The sequence below is a fragment of the Chrysemys picta genome, chromosome 9, assembly GCF_011386835.1.
Source record: "Chrysemys picta bellii isolate R12L10 chromosome 9, ASM1138683v2, whole genome shotgun sequence".
Lineage (NCBI taxonomy): Eukaryota > Metazoa > Chordata > Testudines > Emydidae > Chrysemys > Chrysemys picta.
The window spans coordinates 83,984,458-84,007,365 of NC_088799.1; the positions used below are offsets into that span (position 1 = coordinate 83,984,458).

The 22,908-nt window shown below is 46.0% G+C and overlaps 1 protein-coding gene across 5 annotated transcripts in view; it reads left to right on the forward strand.

Moving 5' to 3' along the window:
• LOC101939167 (ubiquitin carboxyl-terminal hydrolase 12-like) overlaps positions 1-22,412 on the forward strand; it is a 152,610-nt gene extending 130,198 nt beyond the window's left edge. For 2 of the 5 annotated variants that reach the window (XM_005291772.5, XM_065556586.1), the window contains 2 exons: positions 1,976-2,070; positions 22,129-22,412. In XM_005291772.5, the coding sequence (XP_005291829.1) occupies positions 1,976-2,032 (57 nt within the window). In that variant the 3' untranslated portion in view covers positions 2,033-2,070; positions 22,129-22,412. Of the gene's footprint in view, positions 1-1,975 lie in introns of all 5 variants that reach the window. The other 3 variants (XR_010590271.1, XM_065556582.1, XM_065556581.1) reach the window with 3 other exon arrangements.
• Positions 22,413-22,908: the final 496 nt, after the last annotated feature.

The following is a 22,908-nucleotide window of genomic DNA, read 5'->3' on the forward strand; positions in this document are numbered from 1 at the left end:
ATTGTATTGAGCTGATGCATTATAAAGGAGCAGAATGGGTAGTGTGGCAGTAGGTGGGCCACCAGCATTCTCCAGATAGTTTACCACGTGTAAACAGAGTGAAGGGCTGGTCTCATTTTGCTTTCTTAAAGAAACAGATAATACAGTAGATATATACAGATAATACAGTATAGAGCTATACACACTAGTTCCTGCTCTCAAGATTCAGGTCCCTGACAGCCCTTGGGTTTTAGGAGCTGGTGTCACCGTGCCTCAGTGGGTCACAGCTAAGAATACTAGATTCAGGACAGACTGCTGAGAAATAGGGCAGATTCACCCCAAACTGGTGATTATTCTTCCATACGATATACCAAACTAGTAACAAAGGTAAACTTCTGTCTCACTGTGCTGGTTAACAAGAAGTCCAAAATGCAGTCTCCCTGCTTTACTGCCCAGACACTGGACTGTATAATGAGTGGTTACTGAAAACCAATTTAAATCACATATAGTGTCCTCTAATGCCAAGAGATCAGCCACATAGCCAAGTCAATATATAACTCAGATCTCACCCAATAATCATGCTGTTGCCAATTCTGTAGTAACTAAAATCTAAAGTATCAGAGGGGTAGCCGTGTTAGTCTGGATCTTTAAAAGCAGCAAAGAGTCCTGAGGCACCTTATAGACTAACAGACGTATTGGAGCATGAGCTTTCGTGGGTGAATACCCACTTCGTCGGATGCATCCGACTCTTTGCTGCTTTTAAAATCTAAAAGGTTTTTTTATAACGAAAAGAAGAGGGGAGTTAAAATGGTTTAGGAAGTCATATACATGCAATCATTGCATGTTCTTGGATCAGATTTGCAGCACTGATGTTACAGACTGCTGGCTTGTAAAGTCTCAGGTAACTTCCAAAAGATTGGAAGGTCCTCAGTCCATAGTCAATATGCTCCTTTTAGTGTAAGTCCACAGTCCAGAGAGCAGAGCAGGGAAGAGGTAAAATGGAGATGTGTCCAAGGTCCTTTATACCTTCTCACATGTGGAGGGGCTGCTCTCAATCTTAGTTTATGGGAAATTACAGGCACAAAATGGAGTCCAGGATCACTTGAGCAAGTCACATGTCCTTGCATGCTTTTATGACTCACAGGAGCAGCCATTACCCATATTTTGGCTGAAGTGTCCAGAGGAAGGCTCACCTGGAGGGGACAAGCTTCTTCTATGTCCTATTGTGTTCTTTAATGGGCCATTGACTTGAATGGTTCATTCACGATGTGCTGGCTAGACTGAATGTAAACTACCTTGTGGGTGTTACTCTACAAGCAAACACATGGGAAATATTGGTACATAGTCAATATTCATCACTTTAGATACAAAGATGATACATACATACAAACAGGGTAATATATTTGATAGATTGTAACTTTTCCTTTGATACCTTACATGACATATTTTGTACAAGATTTGTTGCAACTGTCTAACAGTGGCAATATTAATGATACAAATTGTCATATTTCAATCATACAGCATCACAGCCGGCATCATGCAATTTGGTATGCAAAGCCCAGCCAGCACTGTGTGTATGTCCTCCAGTAGCTGTAACAGCCATAATTGCAGGTGGCATTCAGAAGGCAAAAAGAGATGCACCTTTTCTTATAAACAATGTGTGCTTTTTGCATTGAACCCCTCCCCATCACCGGGGGTTGAAGTGACATGCAGTAGGTCACTTTGTCCCCGTCAGCATGGCATCATGGAACCCAAGGCTAGAGAGCATGACCACTTAGGTCATGATCTCTACCTCCCCTCTGCCAGGTCAGGGTTGTTGGGGAGATTCTGCTTTGTCCGTTTTGCTGGGCTTGGAAAGCTACGAGTGCTCCCGGGAGGGGTGGATTGGTGGGGATAACTGCAGGTGAGGAAGTCACAAGGGGACAATGAATGCAATTTATCAGATGACGTTTATTGTGTGAGCATATATTGTCATCACCATTGTTATTTATTACAGCTTGTCACTGCGCACAAGGAAGAAGATACAGCCTCTGTTCTGAGGAGCATGTTGTAGCTATTAAGATGGACACAGAAGTGGGCTGTCTAATCTAGGTAAGTATAATGTGGGCAATCTGAGACCCACCATTTCACATGTTATTAAGGATAGCCAGAGCCACAGAGTGAGTTTCCTGAAGTTCTGGTTTGTTGGGAGCCAAGGTGTGGTTTGGGCCTGTCTCTACATCCTGCCTTCCAACTTTTGCACTGCTTTAATACCTTTGGATCAGAGATTGCAGTGTAGCCATGATAACTGGTCATGGTTTGCTGTCAGACTGAATTCAGAGCAATCTCATTGAAACTGCTGGGGAAAAAGGCTTGGGGTCACACTCATTGTTTTGCAGAGGGATGGGAGATGCATTATGAATTGATATACAGCAGATTTGAAATATTTTGGGTCTTTTCTTTTTGACAGAATACATGAGGTTTTTTTGTCGATGTTGTTGTTTTAAGAGGGCTTGGAGGCTAAAAATAGAACAATGTTAGCCTGTCTGGAATATTACAGTGTGAATCTCCAGCAGGCTGCTATTCAGAGCTGACCTTCAAAACTAAAAAGCCAGCTGTGTGAAGTTTGTTGCATCCTGTTTTCACTCTTGCGCATTGGCTGGTGGCTACCCAGTGTGCGTGGCTATTTTAAGAGGATGGATTGAACAGCCCAGAGAATACATTTGCGGCTGCCATCTTGCAAAGAGCCCCCTGACAAAAAACTTTTACTTTCCCATTCAAATGGCCAGTTTAGCTATGCAGGTGGGCCTGAACTGCAAGATCCTGGTCTGGATCCAGCCATCTTTGGAGCTCAGGGGTGCTCAGAACAGAGGGTTTTGCTTCAGTTCCATCTCTGACCATGTGGTGCATTTAAAACTCAAGATCACTATGTTCTGATTTACAGGGGGGAAAAAAATACACTTGTATAGATACCCTGGGCTTGGCCCACCTTCATACGTTGTACCAAAGCCTATTAGTACCTCATTCAGTGCACAGAGTTGATCTGCTCTGGGGATGGATCAGAGTTGTGTACTGAAGGAGGTGGTTGTCTGGAAGACACCTGCTTCATCTGTTGCCGAAGATGAAGGTGTGCAGTGAATGAGGCTGGGGACTGCAGGAAGAGAAAGGATAGCTTCAAGGTTAAGGCAATTAAGTGCTGCCCTGGAGAACTGGATTCTACCCGGGCCTCAGTCACAGACTTCCTCATCTAAACCAAACTTTTCACAGGTGTAACTAATTGTGTGGTCCTCTTTCCAGGGTACCTCACCTGAGCCCCAGGGATCTGATTGGCAGAAGTGCTGAGCACTGACAGCTGCAAGCTGTGATTTGAGCATATGAAGTGCTATATAATGCTTAGTACTCTGAAAAAAAAAATCAGGTGTCTCTTACTGGGTACCCAACATTAATGGATACTTTGGGGTTATTGAAATTAGTGAATACTCTCTCTTTGCCTTAGTTTCCCCATCTGTAAAATGGGCATAATACCACTCCCTCACCTCTCAGGGGTGTTGTAAAGAGACATTCATTAATGTTTATGAAGGATTCAGATACAGTACTATAGTGATGAGCACCATAGAAAAGGCCCTGAGGAAGTTCATAATTCTGTTTTCAGAGTAGGGTTTGAATAGTGTGCCATAAATATAGCCTGGGGCCACACATTGAACAATGAGGAGAAAACAAACTATTGAATAGCTGCTCATTATTCAAGCATTGTCTGTCCTGTGTACTGAATGAGGCAGGGGTTCTGTGAAGAAAATAATATCTGATCATGCAATTTAAGACTATCATAATGCATACTGTGGCAAAGCTCCGACCTTGTCCCCATGGGTCCCGCGCTTCTAGGCGGTTTATGCTAGCCTCAGTGGCTCACTGCAACCCTCCACATAGCCCTTCTCTCTCTAGGGCCAGGGTTACAGTCTACTGAGCCCTTTTCATCATAAGCCAGCAAGGAGGTTGGTGAGAGAACTCCCACAGTCTCTGTTATCCCTAGGGGCTTATTTCAGAACAGTTTAGCCTCCTGTCCTGACAAGGACCTGTCTTCCCCTCCCAGGAGGTGTTTCTGTAGTGGCCGGTTGTGGGGAACCCAGGTCCGCCCTCTACTCCAGGTTCTGGCCCCGGGACCCTAATGGTAGCAGCTGTTGGCAGCCAACCTTTCACTGCAAGAGTTGCTACATTTCCCTGGGCCACTTCCCCACAGCTCTCCCGCTTCTCTCTTCTTCACCCTTACCTTAGGGCTTCCTTACTGATGGCTTCAGGGGGTCTTCATTAACCAGCCCTTCAGCTGCACTTCCTCTCCTCTGGTTACTTGGCTCTCCTCAGCCTGACTGGAGTGAGCCCTTCAAAAGGGCCGTAATTAGAGTCAAGTGTTCACATTACCTTAATCATGGCCTTACCTGACTCTTTGCAGATTAATTGGAGTCAGGTGTTCTCATTAGCCCGGAGCAGCCCCTGCTCTGGTCAGTCAGGGAACAGAAAACTGCTAATCCAGTGGCCAGTATATCTGCCTTATACTACTTGGTTGTGCCCAACTGGCCTGGGTCTATCACAATACGCACAAGGGGGCTGAATTAAGGTTACACGGACAACCGCAATGCTGGCATTGTCTCTGTACAGGGACCAACAATTGTGTGAAGCTTGAACTACTTTCCTTTTCTTAGAGGTGTATCTGTCCAAGCCAGGTCTGATGGTGCAGGGAATGCTTATATTGCCATTGTCTATGATGCAGCTTTTCTGTGGCTAAGCAAAAGACATCCGTCCGGTGCTGTCAATATGGGAACTTGCACCAGCATCAAATTCACTTAACAAAATTAAACAAGGATCCAGGAATCTGTGCAGCAGCTACTTGAGCTGATTTTGTGACTTCCTCCTTCATACCTGCCACATTGTCCCTGCAGACATTTTTTATGATTCTAGTTTCATAAGCGCATTTATGAATCTGCCCCCAGAGATCAATTACATGGAAGCGCTGGCATAGACATCTCATAAATCAGCATGAGGACACCTACGGCTATTAATGTATTCACCGGTTGAATTCAATTTTTTTTTTTTTAGAACAATAAATCAAGGTAATGGGGCTGTGCATTTCACTCCGTAGCCAAGAAATCACACGGCGGTGTTAGAAATGGCAGGTGAATGAGTGATATGATTTCAACAGAGTGAGGCGGATTTTCCAAAACTATAGCATAGGAGTAGATTACACTTCCTTCTTCCCGACTCTTCCCACATTCACCGAATCAGCCAAGGAGTGCTGCGTCATCCCAGTTGCTCAGAACTTTCTCTAAACATTTCCTTGGGACTGAAACTTCACTTGAAGGGGGAAATGTAGTCCAGATGCAATAACTAGAAACAGGATCAAACCAAAATCCTGTATCCAGCCCCCCAGCACATCATTCCTCCCCTACATAGCCACACATTTTTATTCCTTTTGAGACCCCAAAAGTATGTGAGGTGCTTCCCATAAACAAGTGAAGAGATGACCCTTTTCTCCCAAACGGATTACAGACTAAATTCAACATGATACAACAATTGAGGGCTGGCTGGCTGTGTTGTACTGCCACCCATCATTCTCATATTTTAGGGCCACATTTAGAAGATATTTAGGTGCTAAAGATGCAGCTAGGCACTTTGGAGGATTTTCTGAAGTGCCTAAGCACCTAAGTCCCATTAAATCTGACAAGATCTGGCCCTTATCATCTTCCAGGTAAAATAAATGAGTAATAGGGAGGTCCTTCATGGAATCTGTTTTTTCTTCTTCTCCCTTTTCTCATCAGCAACAAAAGTGATGAGTGGAAAAGAAGGTAAAAAAGGACGCCAGTGAGACCATGAGTATCAGGACCCTAGGAAGGGCTATACCCAGTGTGAAGAATGTGTACAATAATATTTTTAATGGATAATATGTGACTCGGTTTCCTCACTTGCTTGGTATTGTTATCCTCTGGATGTGGAAGAGTTAAATTCTCCTCTGGGACCTGGAGATAATGGATGGGGTATTGATATCTGCACTCATATGAATGAGCTATCAAGAACTGTCCACATATGAATGCAGTTGCCTCGGAGATACACTGGAGGCCAAACAGTGGACACGAACGTTTAATGATGGAAGCCAAGGGAAGCGGAACATGTGCAGCGTGCTGCAACTTGAGACAAAGGGCTGGGTGTGAGCAGACTGAGACATGATGGCTGTTGCCCAGGGCAGGAGAGATGAAATCTCAGAGGTTTTGGAGAAGGCAGCAGGTAACACTGCCCACATGGGCTCTCCGTGAAGTTGTGCTTTTCTGGACTAGCCTAGGGATTCTTGAATACTGTGTTCCAGTTGACTAATAAATGCTGGCTTGTTTTGAAAAGGCTGCTGTGCATTGCTGCACCGGCCTGCTGGTGGAATTGCTCTCCAGAGGAGTAAAGTCTACCTGGGGTCTAAACTCATTTGAATTCATTGGAGAGCCATGGTGAGAAACAGGAGTGCAGAAGCCAGAAGGCCCAGTCTCAGGTCTGGTCTATACTACCCGCCTGAATCGGCGGGTAGAAATCGACCTCTCGGGGATCGATTTATCGCGTCCCGTCGGGACGCGACAATCGATCCCCGAATCGGCGCTCTAACTCCACCAGCGGAGGTGGGAGTAAGCGCCGCCGACAAAAAGCGGCAGAAGTCGATTTTGCCGCCGTCCTCACAATGGGGTAAGTCGGCTGCAATACGTCGAATTCAGCTACGCTATTCACGTAGCTGAATTTGCGTATCTTAAATCGACTCCCCGCTGTAGTGTAGATGTACCCTGAGGGTAATGGAGCCGCAGGTCTAACCCTTGCAAAAAAAGGGAAGCCTGGGGCCTGGCACAATAAAGGAGTTGTTCACAGAGAGACTGAATTATAGCTGGAGGCATAGCACCCCTGACACCAGGATGCTGAGCTGAGGGGACCAATGGTGAGACCCAGTGTGGCCCTTCCCATGTTCCTCCCTGCTAACAGACAACCATACATCCCAACTCTGACTGGCAGCTGAGCTGCGGCAGACTGTACGTCTATACAAAGCAAATGTGATGTTTCCCAAATAGGAGCTGCTCAGAAAAGAAAAAGACGGCAGCATAGGGCTGCAGAAACAAGGGAAAGTGAAGTGACAGACAGTTGACAGTGTAAGCAAAGTGTAAATGAAGTCTTTCTGCCAGAGCCAGTGTGAAGGTGAAAGCAATTGCACTAGCTGAATGTGTTTCTTCCCTCTGCCTGTAATTACCTCCTGTTCCCAGCAGGGATATTGGAAAGGTGGGTAACGCTGGCCCTGGTGATAGCAGAGCACGTCTGCCATCTATCCTCAGCTGTCCACTTACACTGGAGTTGCAGGAGAGTTGGCCAGAATGACTGGGAGTTGGTTATGGGTTGGAGGGGAGATTTCTATCCATGGCTGTCCACTTAGCTAGTCCTGTGTGTGACTAGAGAATTGACTGATGGGCTTGGATCAGGAAGAGGACCCTGTAAAGCCAAAGTTTGTTACTACTGTAGCACAGCTCTTCAGATAGCACTACAGACACCCCAGCCAGGAGAGAGCTCATAGATGTGTCTGTCTGGGAGATATGCCTAGAGCACTGTGACAGGGTTGGGACTCACCACCTGGCACCTCCTGCTGGTTGTCTCCAGGAATTAGCTCAGTCCAGTGGCGCGCCCTCTCCTGGTGGTGTCCCATCCGTCGTCTTGCCCTTGGTTGGCGGGTGGACCCGCATTGCTCCCAACTCGCAGTGTCCTCTTCCCGACCACTGCCCTCTGGCAGTGCCCCTTAGTCCATCCACACCCCCTTCGGGGTGGGGGGGGGAGGTTGATCAGCAGTTTCTCTACGCCCCAGCCACCATGTCAAAACACACACCCCCAACGTCTAATCCCTCTTGTCAGGGATCTGGTGTAGTCTATAATGGCTGATAGCTGGGTGTACTGCAAGGGAGGGAAGGGGGGACCCAGCCACCCTCTACTCTGGATCCTGGCTCAGGGACCCTCTGGCGGCAGCCTCGCTGTCCTCCTTCTCTCCCCTCCATCTGTCCACTTCCCTGGGACGCTTCCCCTTTGGCCCCTCGCACCGGCTAGGCCCTTCCCCTCAGGGCCTGCAGTCTGGCAGACACCAGGCTGGAGTTCCCATCTGCTCCCCCGGGCCTGCCCAGCACTGCGCTGTCCCAGGTGCTAGTCTCCCCCTCTGGAGACAGACCTTCCCCCATGAAAGTCTGGCACAGACTGACTGCTCTCTTTCTGAGCAGCCTTTTTTATAGGCCTGAGCCTGGCCCTGATTGACTGCCTCCAATCTGGGCTCTGATTGGCTCCCAATAAGCTCTTCTCTTATTCGCTGTTTGTCTGCGCAGGCCCACTGGCCTCCTGCAGCCTAAATTCTCAGGGAGTGGGGCGGCTGCCCCACTACAAGCACCTTCAAGAAAAGACCAGCATCTTCCTGTTTGGTCAAGGAGAGTGGCTCCCTCCCATCCAGCAGAAACACTGCTTACAGACCACAGGGCTCTTGGTGCATTTGCTGGGTATTACATTGTGCACAACTCATTCGTGTGGCAAATCTAATCACCTGGTGGACAACTCTGCTACCTGCTAAGTCTGCTCCAGGATCAGACCATCGGTGAGAGGATAAACCACTATCTACATTATCTGCTAGTGCTTAACTGTCTCTTGTCAGACATGTTTGAAAGGACCCCAGTGTGCTCCCATATTTGACTGATAAAAATTATTCTATGCACCCATTGCTGTTGTTGCAACACAATAAACTGACGACAAATGTTAGTTCCAACACCTCCCTTTCCTGTAACATCCTAGGCAATCACAGTAACTAACCTAGCAATGGTCTATATCGGGTCGACAACCTTCAGAAGTGGTGTGCCGAGTCTTCATTTATTCACTCTAATTTAAGGTTTTGAGTGCCAGTAATACATTTTAACGTTTTTAGAAGGTCTCTTTCTATAAGTCTTTAATATATAACTAAACTATTGTTGTATGTAAAGTAAATAAGGTTTTTAAAATTTTTAAGAAGCTTCATTTAAAATTAAATTAAAATGCAGAGCCCCCCGGACTGGTGGCCAGGACCCAGGCAGTGTGAATGCCACTTAAAATCAGCTCGCATGCTGCCTTTGGCACGCATGCCATAGGTTTCCTACCCCGGTCTATATGCTCGATGCTAGACTACCAAACATGCCTTGCATTCTGCTCTGAGAGGGAGTGGATGTCACAGCCAGGAACCCCTCCTGAAAATGCCCTGCCTCCAGTCCTCAAGAGCACACCTCTACAGACCACTAGAGTGGGTTCTTCAGTTGACTTTTGCAGTTGCAATGGTATTCAAGGGGAAAGATGGACCCTACAAGAGGTAGGTCCCATGCCGTATACTGCTTTATAGCTGACCCATTCCACTTAAGCAAGTGGGCCACTGCACTTTGCATAGCTGTAAGTTCCAAGCTGTCTTTGGGATTGTTCCCAGTATAGTTCAATGCAACCGTTCAACCTGGAGATGCAAAGGTATCTATAACTGTGGTGAGAGCAGCCTTATCAAGAGAAGGCTGAAAACCGTCAGCAATGCAGAAAAGTAAAAAAGCAATACAAGCCATTGTTGCTACCAAGAGCAGGGTCAGGTCCAAAAGTACCCCAAGATTCTGAACCTCTGTGGCAAGGGGTGAACATACCCTTCTACCAAATGGAGCAGTCACAACCCCTGCCAGTTCCCCTACTTCCTTCCCTTGCAGGATTGAGTCCAAAGTTAAAAGCAAATCAGGACCACAATTGATAGTTACACGATAACATGCTGTTTCTCCAATAATACCATGTAAGATCATGCAACTAATCTCTGCAAATAACTCAGTCTGCAGAAAAAAATTGGCGAATAATTTCAAACAAACAGACCTGAGAAAATTGTCTGGTGGCTGGCAGCAATTTGCAGACAGACGCAGAAGAAATTGGTTGAGTGAGTTTGCTCAGCTTGAGGCATAACCAACACTTGTTACACTAAAAGCCGCAAGTTAAATCACCTTAGGCCCTCACCACACTAGGGGTTGTTTGACACCCTTTTCAGGCAGGTTTTCAGCTTAACATCAAGGCTATTCTCTAGTGCACACAGAACAAATGATTCAGGTTCTTGGTTACTCAGCACCCATTGCTACGCACAGCAGAGAGAAAGGATCAAGGTTTCACTGTAGCTACATGCATCAATGCTCTTTGCTCCAAGCATTGAGGACTCAGAGTGAACAGTGTCAGATTACACCATTAAAATATGACTGTCCATTGAGATTCCACATCCTCTGCCTGGCAGGTCAGATAAATCCCAGCGCACTGAGTTAAAATTGTTACTCATTGTTCTATTAACTCTAGCATGCTAACAGGCATTGCTAGTTCATGCCCTATCTTTTCCTTGTGCTTCTGTCAGAGTGTCTATTTGACAGATGCCACTTGTCTGCTAGGGTTGCAAAGGCAGATGACTGGGACTTGCCTCGTCAGCTTTGCCCTGAATCTATGATTCAAAGCTATTTCAGCTAGATAATATTTTAAAGGTTGTTTTTAAATATCATGTGTGACCCAAGGATAAACATTTTTTGGCTGGGGGGGACAGGGTATGGAGAGGAGTCCACTTCCACGATGAACAGAGGAAATCAGGACCTGTGGTTTAGCTCATATTGCTAAAGGCTCCTGATAAATAATACTAGTAACATGAGGAATCTATTAGTGGTATAGTTTAGCCTGAGCTCCCACTCATCTTATTTTTTGTACAAAGTTCCCTATGCTGCCATGTCACTGTCACCGCAAATGAAATATAAAAAGCCATCAGCCTAGGTTATAAAAAGCTAAACATCAAATGATTGTAGGTAACTGTAACCACATAGAACTGGGATATAACCTTAAACCATTGCAGAACGTCCCATTTTCACTAAACCAAAGCAGAAGTGCTCTGCAGCGCCCTCTGGTGAGGTTGAGAGGTGCAGTTTACAACCCCATTTCCAGAGCTTTCATAGTATTCTCAGAAGAAAGCATGCCACCTACTAACCTGTTTTATATCATTTCCTACAGCCCACAGGAACTAGGATGGCTGGGGGTGTTGCTGTACCCCCTGGCTTGAAGTGATTTCCATCATATACAGGGTTTACAGTTTGGTTGAGTGGCTCTCAACACCACAACTATACAAATTGTTCCAGCACCCCTGCTACAGGGGTTTCCTACCTAGATTTTCCTTGACGAGCTCCCATATCAGTATTAAAGAGCTTAACATTGCTTAAGAGATCTGATGAGATCACAGTAGCTATGGCTATAAAAGCTTGATTGTGCCCTTTACCCCCACCCTTCCTTCATTTGTCATCTTAACTCTAATTTCTTCAAGGCCAGGGACCATGTCTTTATTTGAAGAGCTCCCAGTACAGTGGGGCCCTGATCTTGAGCAAGGCCTCCGGACACTACTGTAATACAAATATTGAATAAGAATATGAATTTTGTAAAGTGCAAAGCTCATTCTAGAACATTAAAAAAAATCTCAGTATCATCTTTATGCAGATGTTTACAAACAGTAGAATAATAATAATAATAATAAATAATAAAAAGCCCCAAGTGTTCCTGAGACACTGAGCAGCATGTGTGATTCACTCTGCAATTCAACACGTTCTGGCATCATGATACAAGTGTTTGCAAACAAACAGGCTGAGATAGCAAACACCTCCAAAGCAATGCTGGAATAGCGCTGTACACAAAGATGCAGGGATTGCAGAAGTGAACTACAAAGCTATCATTTCAATTACCACTCTTGTTAGTAAGGGATGGTCAGAGATGTAGAGGTCAGATGTACAGGTCAGAACTGTAGCACTTTGGAGAGACAGCATGGGGGATGCTTATACCATCCTTGTCTGAGCTGTTCCTATTCTGTGGATAAATAGAGGACCTCTAGGCTTGTCAATCTGGCATCTTTCAGCAGCATCAAGTAAAACAGGCTGCATGGCAATAACAGCATGTTGATAGCATCATAACATACATCAGGTAACCATGAGACATAGAATTTCCTGGCTTAAAGAGAACAGGAAAAATCCCTGCAGAGGTTCAGTAACAGGTGACTGGAAGTGCTAAAGGAACAATTTGCTATGAGATTTCTCTCAGCTCCTTGAGTCATCATTGCCTGTTACCTGGTAACGGTGCCTGCCAATATAGGAGAGTATTCAGTCAAAAATGGTGGTTGTCAGAGTGTACTGTAAATGAGACATGCATTGTGTCTTACACGTGGCCAAGAAGGGTGTGGAATTCTGGGATGGGTTAATGCTTTGTTGGGAGACAAATAAGTGGCTACACCTCAGGATAATCTTTCTTGAACTGTTTGTAGTTCCAGTAGCTCTGATCCTGCTTCCGGGGACATCAATAACAATCCCCCTCCCCCATTGTCATCAGTGGTGCAGGATCCAGCCACAGAAGCTACATAGTTCCCATTAATGCTTTGAACAAGGAGCAACAGAATATAAAAAGCTGCAGTAGCCCTTTTGGGGCTCCAGCCAGCAGCAGCTCTGTCTGCTAGTTCTACGCAGGCTGCTTCGAACACACAACCCAGCCCCCACCTACTATGGGAAACTTGTGTGTCACAGCTCCATCCCAACCATCTTACAGTCCCTTTGTCAGAACAGGTGCTTGGCTGTCTGTCAAAAACACTTCAGGCTCACAGACACGGAGCCAGAATCATCCTCAGTGAAATTCCATCGACAAGCAGGTTTTAACAGAGGCTTCTGAAAAGTGACCTAGTATGCCTTGTTGTTGGCTACACTTGCATCTAAAACCTGCTTAGCTCCAACTCAACTCCCTCATTGCTGACTCCCATTGTCAGCAATGAGTAATTTTTGTAGTGTAGACAAGCCTTAAGTGTCTTAAGCACCGAGTCATTCAGCTGAGCCTGCGCAGAGATGAGGTAACGTCAAATACATCTTAGTTTAATGAATGAATGAATGATTTCCTTACCTTTCCCCACTCTTGTTGCAATAATTTCTCCATATCTCACCATTCCTCAGGGGCTCTGGAAGGTGGCAACAGAAATGTTACAATGTAGGAAAAGTCTTTTATTTACTCGGTAAGTATACTCTGTGCATAATGGAGCTTAACTATGCTTCTCTCAAATGTCTTCCCCAGGAATATACAGTCATTCGGTCATAGCTAAAGTGACTACATGGTACTCACATCGCTAAAGTGTCCTCAGATGTAGAATTAAAACAGTGGGTCCCTGTAAATAGGAGGTTCTAGTTTACTGTAATTCGACAGCTATGCCTGACTGCTTTCCAGCTCCCTCTGCTTTCAAGTGGAATGCTCCTACTGACTTCAATGAAAGTTGGCTCAAAGCCTTATCCGAAGAAAATGATTGATGAATGTATAGGCATGTACAAAGCAGGCAGGATAAAAACGTCACGATGTCTTCTGCAAAGCCCACTCACTCACTTCCACCAGCAATCCCAAATCCATTACCAATAATCCATCAATAAAAATACACTAAAATAACACATTCCTCTGGGCCCCTCAGTGTATCTGAGCTGTTCGTACAGAATGTAGACTCATGAGATCTGGGGCAATGTCTTTCGTGTTTTGTACAGTGGCGAGAATAACTTGTATGGCATGATACTGCTTTGTGGACTAGGAAGATTGTATCCTGATCAGGAGAACTGGAGTCCAAGCGCCAGTGTTCCCTGGAGGGACTGCCATTGACAGGACATCAAGAAAACAGGGAATGCGGGAGTTAGGCTGGAAGCAACTCAGCAGAGCAGAACACGAACAGAACAGTGCACAGAGTTTAACAACATTCCCTTTGTTCAACTGAGCCTGCACTCAGCTGCGTGCTTTGCTAATGAAACGTGGGGGCAACATCTGAGTGGTGAGTTCTCTGAAGTGCAGCAGCTGGCAGCGTGAGCCAGGGCACTTGGTCTGAAGCCTTGCTTCACTCTTTGCAAATGAAAGAAAAGTATCTAACAGGAAGGATGCAGACACCAAACCTAGCCAAGGATGGACCCAGAGGAAGGAGGAGTTCAAGCTGTACCCAGACCTGGTCATGCAGGAGGATGACAACAGCAGGAAAGTAAAACTATGAGTTCACCTTATTGGGGAGCCAGGCAGAGATTTCAGCAACACTCTGAAGCTCACCACCGCAGAAGTTCATCACAGCAGTCCAAGGAGCGCTGGAGACCTGTTGGTCCCCAAAGCAGAATGAATCTGTGGAGCGACGCAGGCTTTTCACTAGAGATTAATCTGAAGGGGAGGGACCCTAGGTTACTGCCTTACGCACAGTGCCTGCTACAATTTTGGAGACCTGACAGATCCTCCAATTTGGGGCAGTTTGGTCTGTGGCATTTGGGAACACCCCCTGCAGGACGGACTGCTCCAGAAAGGTGATCTCACACTGGACACATGCCTAGACATGAGGTGTGTGGCAGAAGCCTCAAGAGACATGGTGAAAGCCATAGCGGGCACAACACCCCCCGAGGTACATGCACTGAGATGACAGCAAAGGAGAGCAGTGTTCCATGCCCATAGTGAGATGCATTTATTCTGGTAGACAGCATGAGTGAGTAAAGAGAAGTGCCCTGCACTAGGAGAGCATTGCAATGTGGCAAATTGGACCATTTAGCAATGTGTGCAAGAGCAGAAGAGGCTCTCAGGAAGATTCAGATTGTACAAAAGGGGGATGGCTCATCAGACAGTGGTGATAACACCGTGACTCTCTCCTTGAGTCCCACATCATATCAAGTTCAGGCTGTCAAGACAGGAAAGCAACAAGGGACAATACCAACCTCCATGCATGCAACAATGTCAATAGGGAAACGTCATGCGATTTCAGCTGGATAGCAGGGCCTCCTGCAATGTGTTTCCTCGAGGTGAATTGGACTCGCACACACCCATTACAAAGAGCAGTTGCAATCCAATAATGTAAATGAGAATATAATACAATCAATAGGAAAATGTGACCTCATAGTAAGTATCCCAAAAAATAACAGATGGTACCAACTGAAGTTTGTGATGGTGGATGGTAAGCACCGCAGACCCTTCTGGGGGAATATGGCCATACAAGCCATGGATCTGATCAGGGTGCAGCATCAGAATTTTATAGCTGCAGTGCAAGAAGCAAAAGGGGGTGTCCCATGGACATTGGAGACAATTTTAAAAGCATATAGGGGTGTTTTCAAAGACCTCAAAGGAAAGCTGCAACTGGAAGTAGACCCTACAGTGGAACCTGTGTGCTTACAGGAAGGAAAATTCCAGTGGCATTGCATAATCCAGTATGCAAGGAGCTTGAAAGTCTCTGCAGAGCAAGGATATCATAGCACCTGTAGAGGCCAGAACAACCTGAATCAGCAGCATGGTGGTAGCAGAGAAGCCATCAGACAATTACACATCTGGGTGGCACTTACCTCAGGCAGCTCCTGGAAGCAGCAGCATGTCTCCCCTCTGGCTCCTACATGGAGGTGGGGCTAGGCAGCTCTGCACGCTGCCCCATACGCAGGCACTGCCCCCGCAGCTCCTATTGGCTGTGGTTCCCGGCCAATGGGAACTGCAGAGCCAGGGCTTGGGTAGGGGCAGCGTGCGGAGCCCTATAGCTGCCCCTACTCGTAGGAGATGGAAGGAAGACATGCCGGTGCTTCTGGGAGCTGTGCGGAGCCGGCAGGCAGGGAGCCTGACTTAGCCCCGCTGCGCCACTGACTGGATTTTTAACGGCCCGGTCAGCAGTGCTGGCCGGAGCCACCAGGGTCCCTTTTCGACTGGGCATTCTGGTAAAAAAGTCAGACACCTGGCAACCCTATCCGCAGCATACTCACAAAGTAATGGTAAAGTGGAATCCGCTGTGAAAAGAGGTAAGAGACTTTTACATATGGCTGTTTCTTCTAGTTCAGACCCTTTGCTAGCATTTTGGCACCTAGGAATTACATTATCACAGGCGTGCCAAACCATCCAGTACAGCACTGATGGGATGAGGAACCAAAACCGTGCTACCAGTGAGGGAAGACCTGTTGCAGCCAGAACGGGGGAGGCTCCATCAAGAGGAGATGGTCAACAATCAGAGAAAGCAGATACTAGAGTATGACGGGTCAGCCAAGGACCAGCTGGCCCTGAAGACAGGCTCTTTTGTGAAGATACAGCCATTAGCGAGACACCAGAAGTAATGGACAAAAGGAGTCATGCAGTGGCACCCAGGTCATTTGAGATGACTACACAAGAGGAACAAGTGATCCGAAGGAACAGAAGACACCAGCCATCAGACAAAGCCAGAGAGAGCCTACAGAGACCTTCACAAAACAAAGAGACAGAATCATTCAGAGGCCAAGCCCACAGGAAGGGAGGAGGCTGCACAAGAGATCACTTGCTAGAATCAGAGACAGGTGATGGGGAGACAGAGCTCGGTAATTCCCAGTGTGGTCACCTGTTGAGGAGACCAAACTGTATCAAAGACCACGTAAACCAGCTGAGTCTATGGTAAAGACAAGATGCCAACTTAGCTATGTGCTAACAACCTCTAAATAAAGGACACGGAGTGGGGCATCAATTAATTCTTTATATTATGATGTTTATCAAATTGAAAGGCTGTATCATGATGAGTGGAACTAGAGCCAGAGGGCCCACATTCACTGGAGGGGCTGTTATTGATGGGACACCAGGAAAACAGGGAATGTGGAGAGTAAGGTCAAAAGCAATGCAGCCACATAGCCAGAGCAGTGCACAGGTTTAATAAAGTTCTGTTTGTTCAGCTTAACCTACATTCTGCTTCACTCTTTGCAAATGAAAGAAAAGTATCTAACAGGAAGGAGGCTAGAGAGAGACAAAGTTAAGGGGTTTTCCAAGTCCAGTTTCATCCATTATGGTGTTGATGTAATTGTTACATACCAGTATTGGTTCCTGAGTTTCTCTGCATTCACAAGTAGAAAAGAATAATAATAATGAAATCGAATAATGTATTGAAATTGATGCCCAATTCTCGGTCATGCTCCATTGTTTGTTTTTATTTTTATTACTTTAGTAAATAAAATAAAAGGATGAGACTTTCCAGCCTCCCCTCCCCCGGCACTGTTTTTAGTCAGTTACAATAGTTGTTAAAACTGAGCTAGTATAAGATGAGAACAAACAGAAATATCCCCTAACATCAAGACTAAATATTATAGGACCATTCTAAACCTAAACAAAAAGCTAGCGTGGGCTAGCAGGACTGCCTCAGTAACGTCTATCCACAGTTCAGAGAGGTGGGACCATAGCACGGTAAACAAGCTGGGGTTAAGAAAAGTCAGCCCCCCACTGAGTGATAGAAGGACTGGATTCTGCTGACTATAACATAAAGAATGATCACATGTGTTTAGTTTCTCTGAAGCGATTAACTGAATAAGCACTCAAGCTAAAGTTAGCATGTCTATACAAAACACTAGCAGGATGGTTAAAAGGCATCGATGAACAATGGTGATAATTACCATTTCTCTAATTAAGAACTATACAATTAAGGTCTCCCCAGAAGAGGGAAAAGGGCCTATTTGCAGAGGATCTCAAAAGACTGAAACGTCTGTATGTGGGCACCCGGCAGGCATTTGGAGCCACAGAGACAGGTCTGACCTATGTGCAACTAGAAATCTGATTAAAAAACTAAGGTCAGAGCCAATCTGAAAATGAGCAGGACACTACTGCAGTATCTTAGCTAAATGAATGATTCCATACATTTGGGGAAGACAGGAGGGGCAAAACTCAGTGAACCAGGATGAAATAAAGGAGAAGAAAAAAATGTCAGCTGGACATCAGAAGATCTGGGGAGTGATGAGTTCCACCTGAGATTATTAAAACTAGACTGTATAAAGCAGTGGACAAGACATGGTAGAAAGCAGTCCGGCACTGGCAAGAGAGTAGTCTAGATGACTAACTGAGTGTTGTGGGGAACTGTACCTTTAAGAGGCTCTGGTAAGAGCCAGCTGGAACCAGTTGTTATGCCAGATTCCTTGGCTTTGAATGCCTACTGACCACCCACAAGTATTTCCCAGCTCTAACTTCTAGGACATAGTGGCCTAATTTCCAAAGGGGCTGAATATTCACAGCTCTCATTGAAACCGATGAGACTTTGGGAGCTCATCTCTTTTGCAAATTAGGCCACTCGGGTATTTTCTTGGGAGCTGAACTGCTGTCTCCCCAAGCAGCAAATTTTGATGCTGTGATGCTGGACAAGACTGGACCCATTCAGCAGCTCCTTCCTATTCTCGCCCTCAGGTGTACCTGCGTCCCAGGGTCATCCTCTGTCTCCCCGGGATATACTGCCAAGGGTAGCAGTAGCAGCTCCTCAGCATCAGGAGTGGCAGGGGTCTCGGGAAGCTCGTGGAGGCCCTCAGGGCAGGCAGCGCGGTCCTCGGCGTCCTGCTCCAGCATCAGGGAAGATACATCTGTCTTCCTCAGCAGCTCCCTCCCAACTGAGCTGCAGGGCTTGCCTTTTATACTTCCTCTTCCTGTCCCGCCCTTCTGCTTCCGGCATGTGGGGTGTGGTCCCCCTGGCTCAGACCACCAGGCGGCTTGTGGCATTCCCTCTGTATCTGCCTCTGAGGGAAGCCAAGCCTCCCTGCTACACCTGCAATCAATCCACAGCTGAGGACTAGCCCCAAGACTCTTCCCAATGATATGGTCCCGATCCTCAAAGATATTTAGTCTCCTAACTTCCATTGAAAGGGTAGGAGCCTAAATGCCTTTGAGAATCTGGGCCTACAGCTTCATCCTCCTCAAAACTCCCTTTGAAAGGCCTTAGGTACAGGTAGAAAACTCTTGCTCCCATCAGCCTCCTGTGCAAGGAACTCGCACTGAAGTCAAAGAGCAGTCTGCACTCAAAGGGCTTCTTGCATGCTCCATCCCCTTAGCTGTAAGATTGAATAGAGCCCTCCTTGGCAGCTGCTACAAGTAAATAAAGTCACATCTACTAAAATTGGTTAAATGTAAAACTTCTCTTTAAAAGTTACAGCGAACTAGGGTTGAGTTCACAACTCATCGGGATTATAATTGTTGGTGGTTGTGTTTTCTCATGACAAAGAGCCATTACTGTAATTAAGGTATTCTCTCTCCCTCCAAGGAGAATTCACTGAAGAATTGCTATAGCAACAAGCAGTCTGTTCCTGTTAAACAAGTGAGTCATCAAACACAATTACAGTGATATCCATGAAGATGATTGTGACATGTATCTCTGACAACAGAGCTGACCTTTTTGCCAAAAAACCAGCACAAAAGTGGCTACAGAAAATGTGATCCGATCAACAGCTATTGACAGGGGTGTCTCTCCTTCTCTGGCCAGGAGAAGGCCATATTTAGATTCTTTTAATTAAAGGGCAAATATTCTACAGGTTCTAACATCATAAAACCCACTTAATTCTGCTCCTGGATTTCAGGATTGATAAACAGACAGACAGACACATAAATAGATAGAGAGCAAAGCAGCTGGCTTCAGCTTTATTTGCATGAGTTTGGAATCCCGCATGACTCACCTGTGAGGAAGCCAAGAGTGAGTGATGCAGCTTACCCCAACCAAGAGCCAGTGCAACCTTTGTGCCACTCCACTGAATCATGCTTTTCGTACACTATACGCCTTGCATTTTAAAGGAAATGTAGCTTCGTTTGCAATTCAAACTCCATTTGAAAGGCCTTATGTGTGGCTATAAAACAGATAGGTAGGATTTTAAAGATATTCACTGGTGATATTTGTCCTGTCCCTATGGCTGCCTTTGTACCATAAATACAAGCCTCAGAGCTAATAAACCTCCAGACTGACCTGTAGTAGTGTTTCTAGCCTCAGTAATGTCATGATTCAAAGGTAAATATCTCACCGTCCACCAGGGCGAGAGGCAAAAGCTTTATCCTTGGTAACCCCTGGTATAAAGCTCCTATTTCTAGCCCTGAGGAGTCACTGAGCTAGGACTGAGCTCATCCTAAGTCTGAGGCCTGTGAAATTTAGAAGACAAATTCCATAACTGGATGGGAAAGTAGGAAATGTTTCCTTGACAGGCCGATTTTAAAAATGGCCGCTGTTTGAAGCTGTTTAGAGGTCTAGAATGGTGCAGGTAGCCCAAGTGAGATGGATTAGTGGGGAGGGTGCAGCAATATACGCACTGTGCACAATATACACACTGTGTCCCATGGCTAATGTACTGTTAAGCAAACACTCACAAGCCAGGCTTATTAGGAGAGAAGGCACAGAACATTGTACAGCACGGCACTCTGCATGTTCAGGCTTCTGGAAATATCCTCACTGCACTGGATAAAATCCACTCCTTGCGCAAAATATTGTGATTAGCTCGAGCCTGATTGTAGGACTCCTACCTAAAATTGCCAACAAGCCTGTGCCTTTTGCTGTCCCCAAACTACCCAAATTTGGCCAAGTTATAAGCCTTTGAAAAATCACAATTGAGACTTTTTCCATGTTTTCAGCCAAAACCTCTGAAGAGTCTGTCCTCCCTGAGCATGCTCAAGCCTGTCCCAATTCCTAAGCTAACCAGACTGCTATCAGAGCAACTGAGCATGCACCAGCCTAGGACGACTGAGGCAAAGCTGGACTAATGGTTGCTCTCAATTGCGCCAGGCTGGGCACTAGTGCCGAGAGCAGAGAGCTTGTCTCCCCTGTGCTCTGAATGACCTCCCTGGCTGGCACTCAGGCAGTGTGGAAGAGGAAACTGTCTGAGTCAAATGTAGCTGGGACAAAAGCCAGAACGGGGGTAGGGCGGAGGACAGGAGTAGACTGGGACAAGGAGTCTGGTAAGACTGGGATTGGAGGGGGGAAGAGAAACTGACTGAAAGGCAGGAGGGGGGGCAGGCTGGTTGAGTAAGGAGAATGGGATGGGGAGCCAAAAGAGGGGGCAGAGGGAGACTGGGACTGATTGGGCACAGAAACTGGGATTGAGAGCCAGTGGGAGGGGGAGAGTGGAACTGATTGGGGAAGGAGACTGTGACTGGGAGCTGGTGAGGGAAACGGGGGACTGGGAGCCAGTTAGTTGGGGGTTGTAGGCATAGCTCTTGCTGGGCATTCCTGATCTGAGTGCAAGGTTAAACTGTAAGCAAGGGAGTAACAGGCTGGAGATGGTGTTATGGGGCTGGTTGAGGTAAGTGGACACGCTTTGAACTGATAAGTTTGAAATGTGGACGAAGTGAGGACGAAAGCGATTGGTCCTTACACAATCTGTGCAATGTCCAAGATTCAAGAAGTACAGAAGATAGCAGCTAGGAAGAATGTCCATAAACTGTGTAGTGTGTGTGACGTGATTTGGAATTGTGGTGTACCTAAGTTCCCTGCGTCTGGGCCTAGCCAGCCAGGGCATAGGGCTGTTACATGCCTATTCAAGTAACCTGCATGACGAGTTGGAGTCGAATGAGTTTTTGGATCCCAGAGAACTGGAGAAAGTGTTCTCCCAAATCAGGACAAGGGGTACTGGATAAGCTGAGTGGAGAAGGTCTCGGAGGGGATCCCAATAGGGGAAACGCTAAGATCAGACAAGGAGCTGGGGGGAAGCTGGGGAAACAGACTGGCTGGGCAAGGAGACTGGGACTAGGAACCAGGGTAGGGGGGAATGGGGTAAGAGATGGAGAGGAGACATATCTGACATGGAGTTGAGGTGTGGTGGGAGAACTGGGGCTGGCTGGGCAAAGAGACTGGGACAATGCCCCAAGGAAGGAGTGAGGGAGGAATTGGATGAGGAGCCCAGAAAGAGACACTCGGGCTGGCTGGGGCCCTGTGGAAAAATACTTACGTGATCCATGTAATTAAAGACTGTATTGTAATGCACATGCACAAGCAGCCTTAATTCTGGCCTTTCCTAAACTTCTGAGCACTTGACTTTGCAGACATAATACTATTCTTCAGTGTAGTTTTTTGTGTTTAATTATAAACAGCAGCATGTCATGGGAATATGAGCTACATACATGTGATACAGTGATAATATGCTGGAAACCATCACTGTCAACAGGTAGTTAGCAACATCTTTGGTGCATCCGTGCAAGTGCCAGTTAACCTGCAGTGGTGCTGTTTTGACAAGGGAATAGTTGGCCAGGGGACAGAAATGCCTCGTTTGTAAAAAGAACCTTAAAAACCAAACTTCATTTCCCATCGGAATAGCTGCATCTCCCTGCTGTGCCATTGACTGAGTATCTGATTTTAAAGCAAACAATCTTTCTGCTCCCCAGACAACCACATGCCCTCTCAGCAAGAGTGAGAGCTTTATTCAATAGTCTGCTTGTCTTGACGTAAGACCCAAGATGATGACATTGTGAAGAAAAGTCAACAATAACACTGCTGCAACTGCACGTATTCCTTTGGGTGTCTAATCTCATCTCATCAGCACCCATCACCATGATATCTGGGTGCCAAGAAAATACTTAAGGGAAGAATCAATATGAAGATCTATATCCCCCACTCTTCCCTGGCCTTTCCCTGGTAGCATTATCCCTAAATGAGAATATATTGATGTTATTTATGGATGAACTCATTTGTATCTTCCATTGCAGTAGTAGCTGGAAGCATTACAGGGTGTTTTAGCAATTACTCTGCAATTATGCCCTCCACATAGAGCATACAAACCCCAGTTTTCTTTGTAGTTACTTCTACCTACTAACAGGTTTCAGAGTAGCAGCCGTGTTAGTCTGTATCCGCAAAAAGAAGAACAGGAGTACTTGTGGCACCTTAGAGACTAACAAATTTATTAGAGCATAAGCTTTCGTGGACTACAGCCCACTTCTTCGGATGCATATAGAATGGAACATATATTGAGGAGATATATATACACACATACAGAGAGCATGGTTTATGCTCTCTGTATGTGTGTATATATATCTCCTCAATATATGTTCCATTGGTTTATGCTCTCTGTATGTGTGTATATATATCTCCTCAATATATGTTCCATTCTATATGCATCTGAAAAAGTGGACTGTAGTCCACGAAAGCTTATGCTCTAATAAATTTGT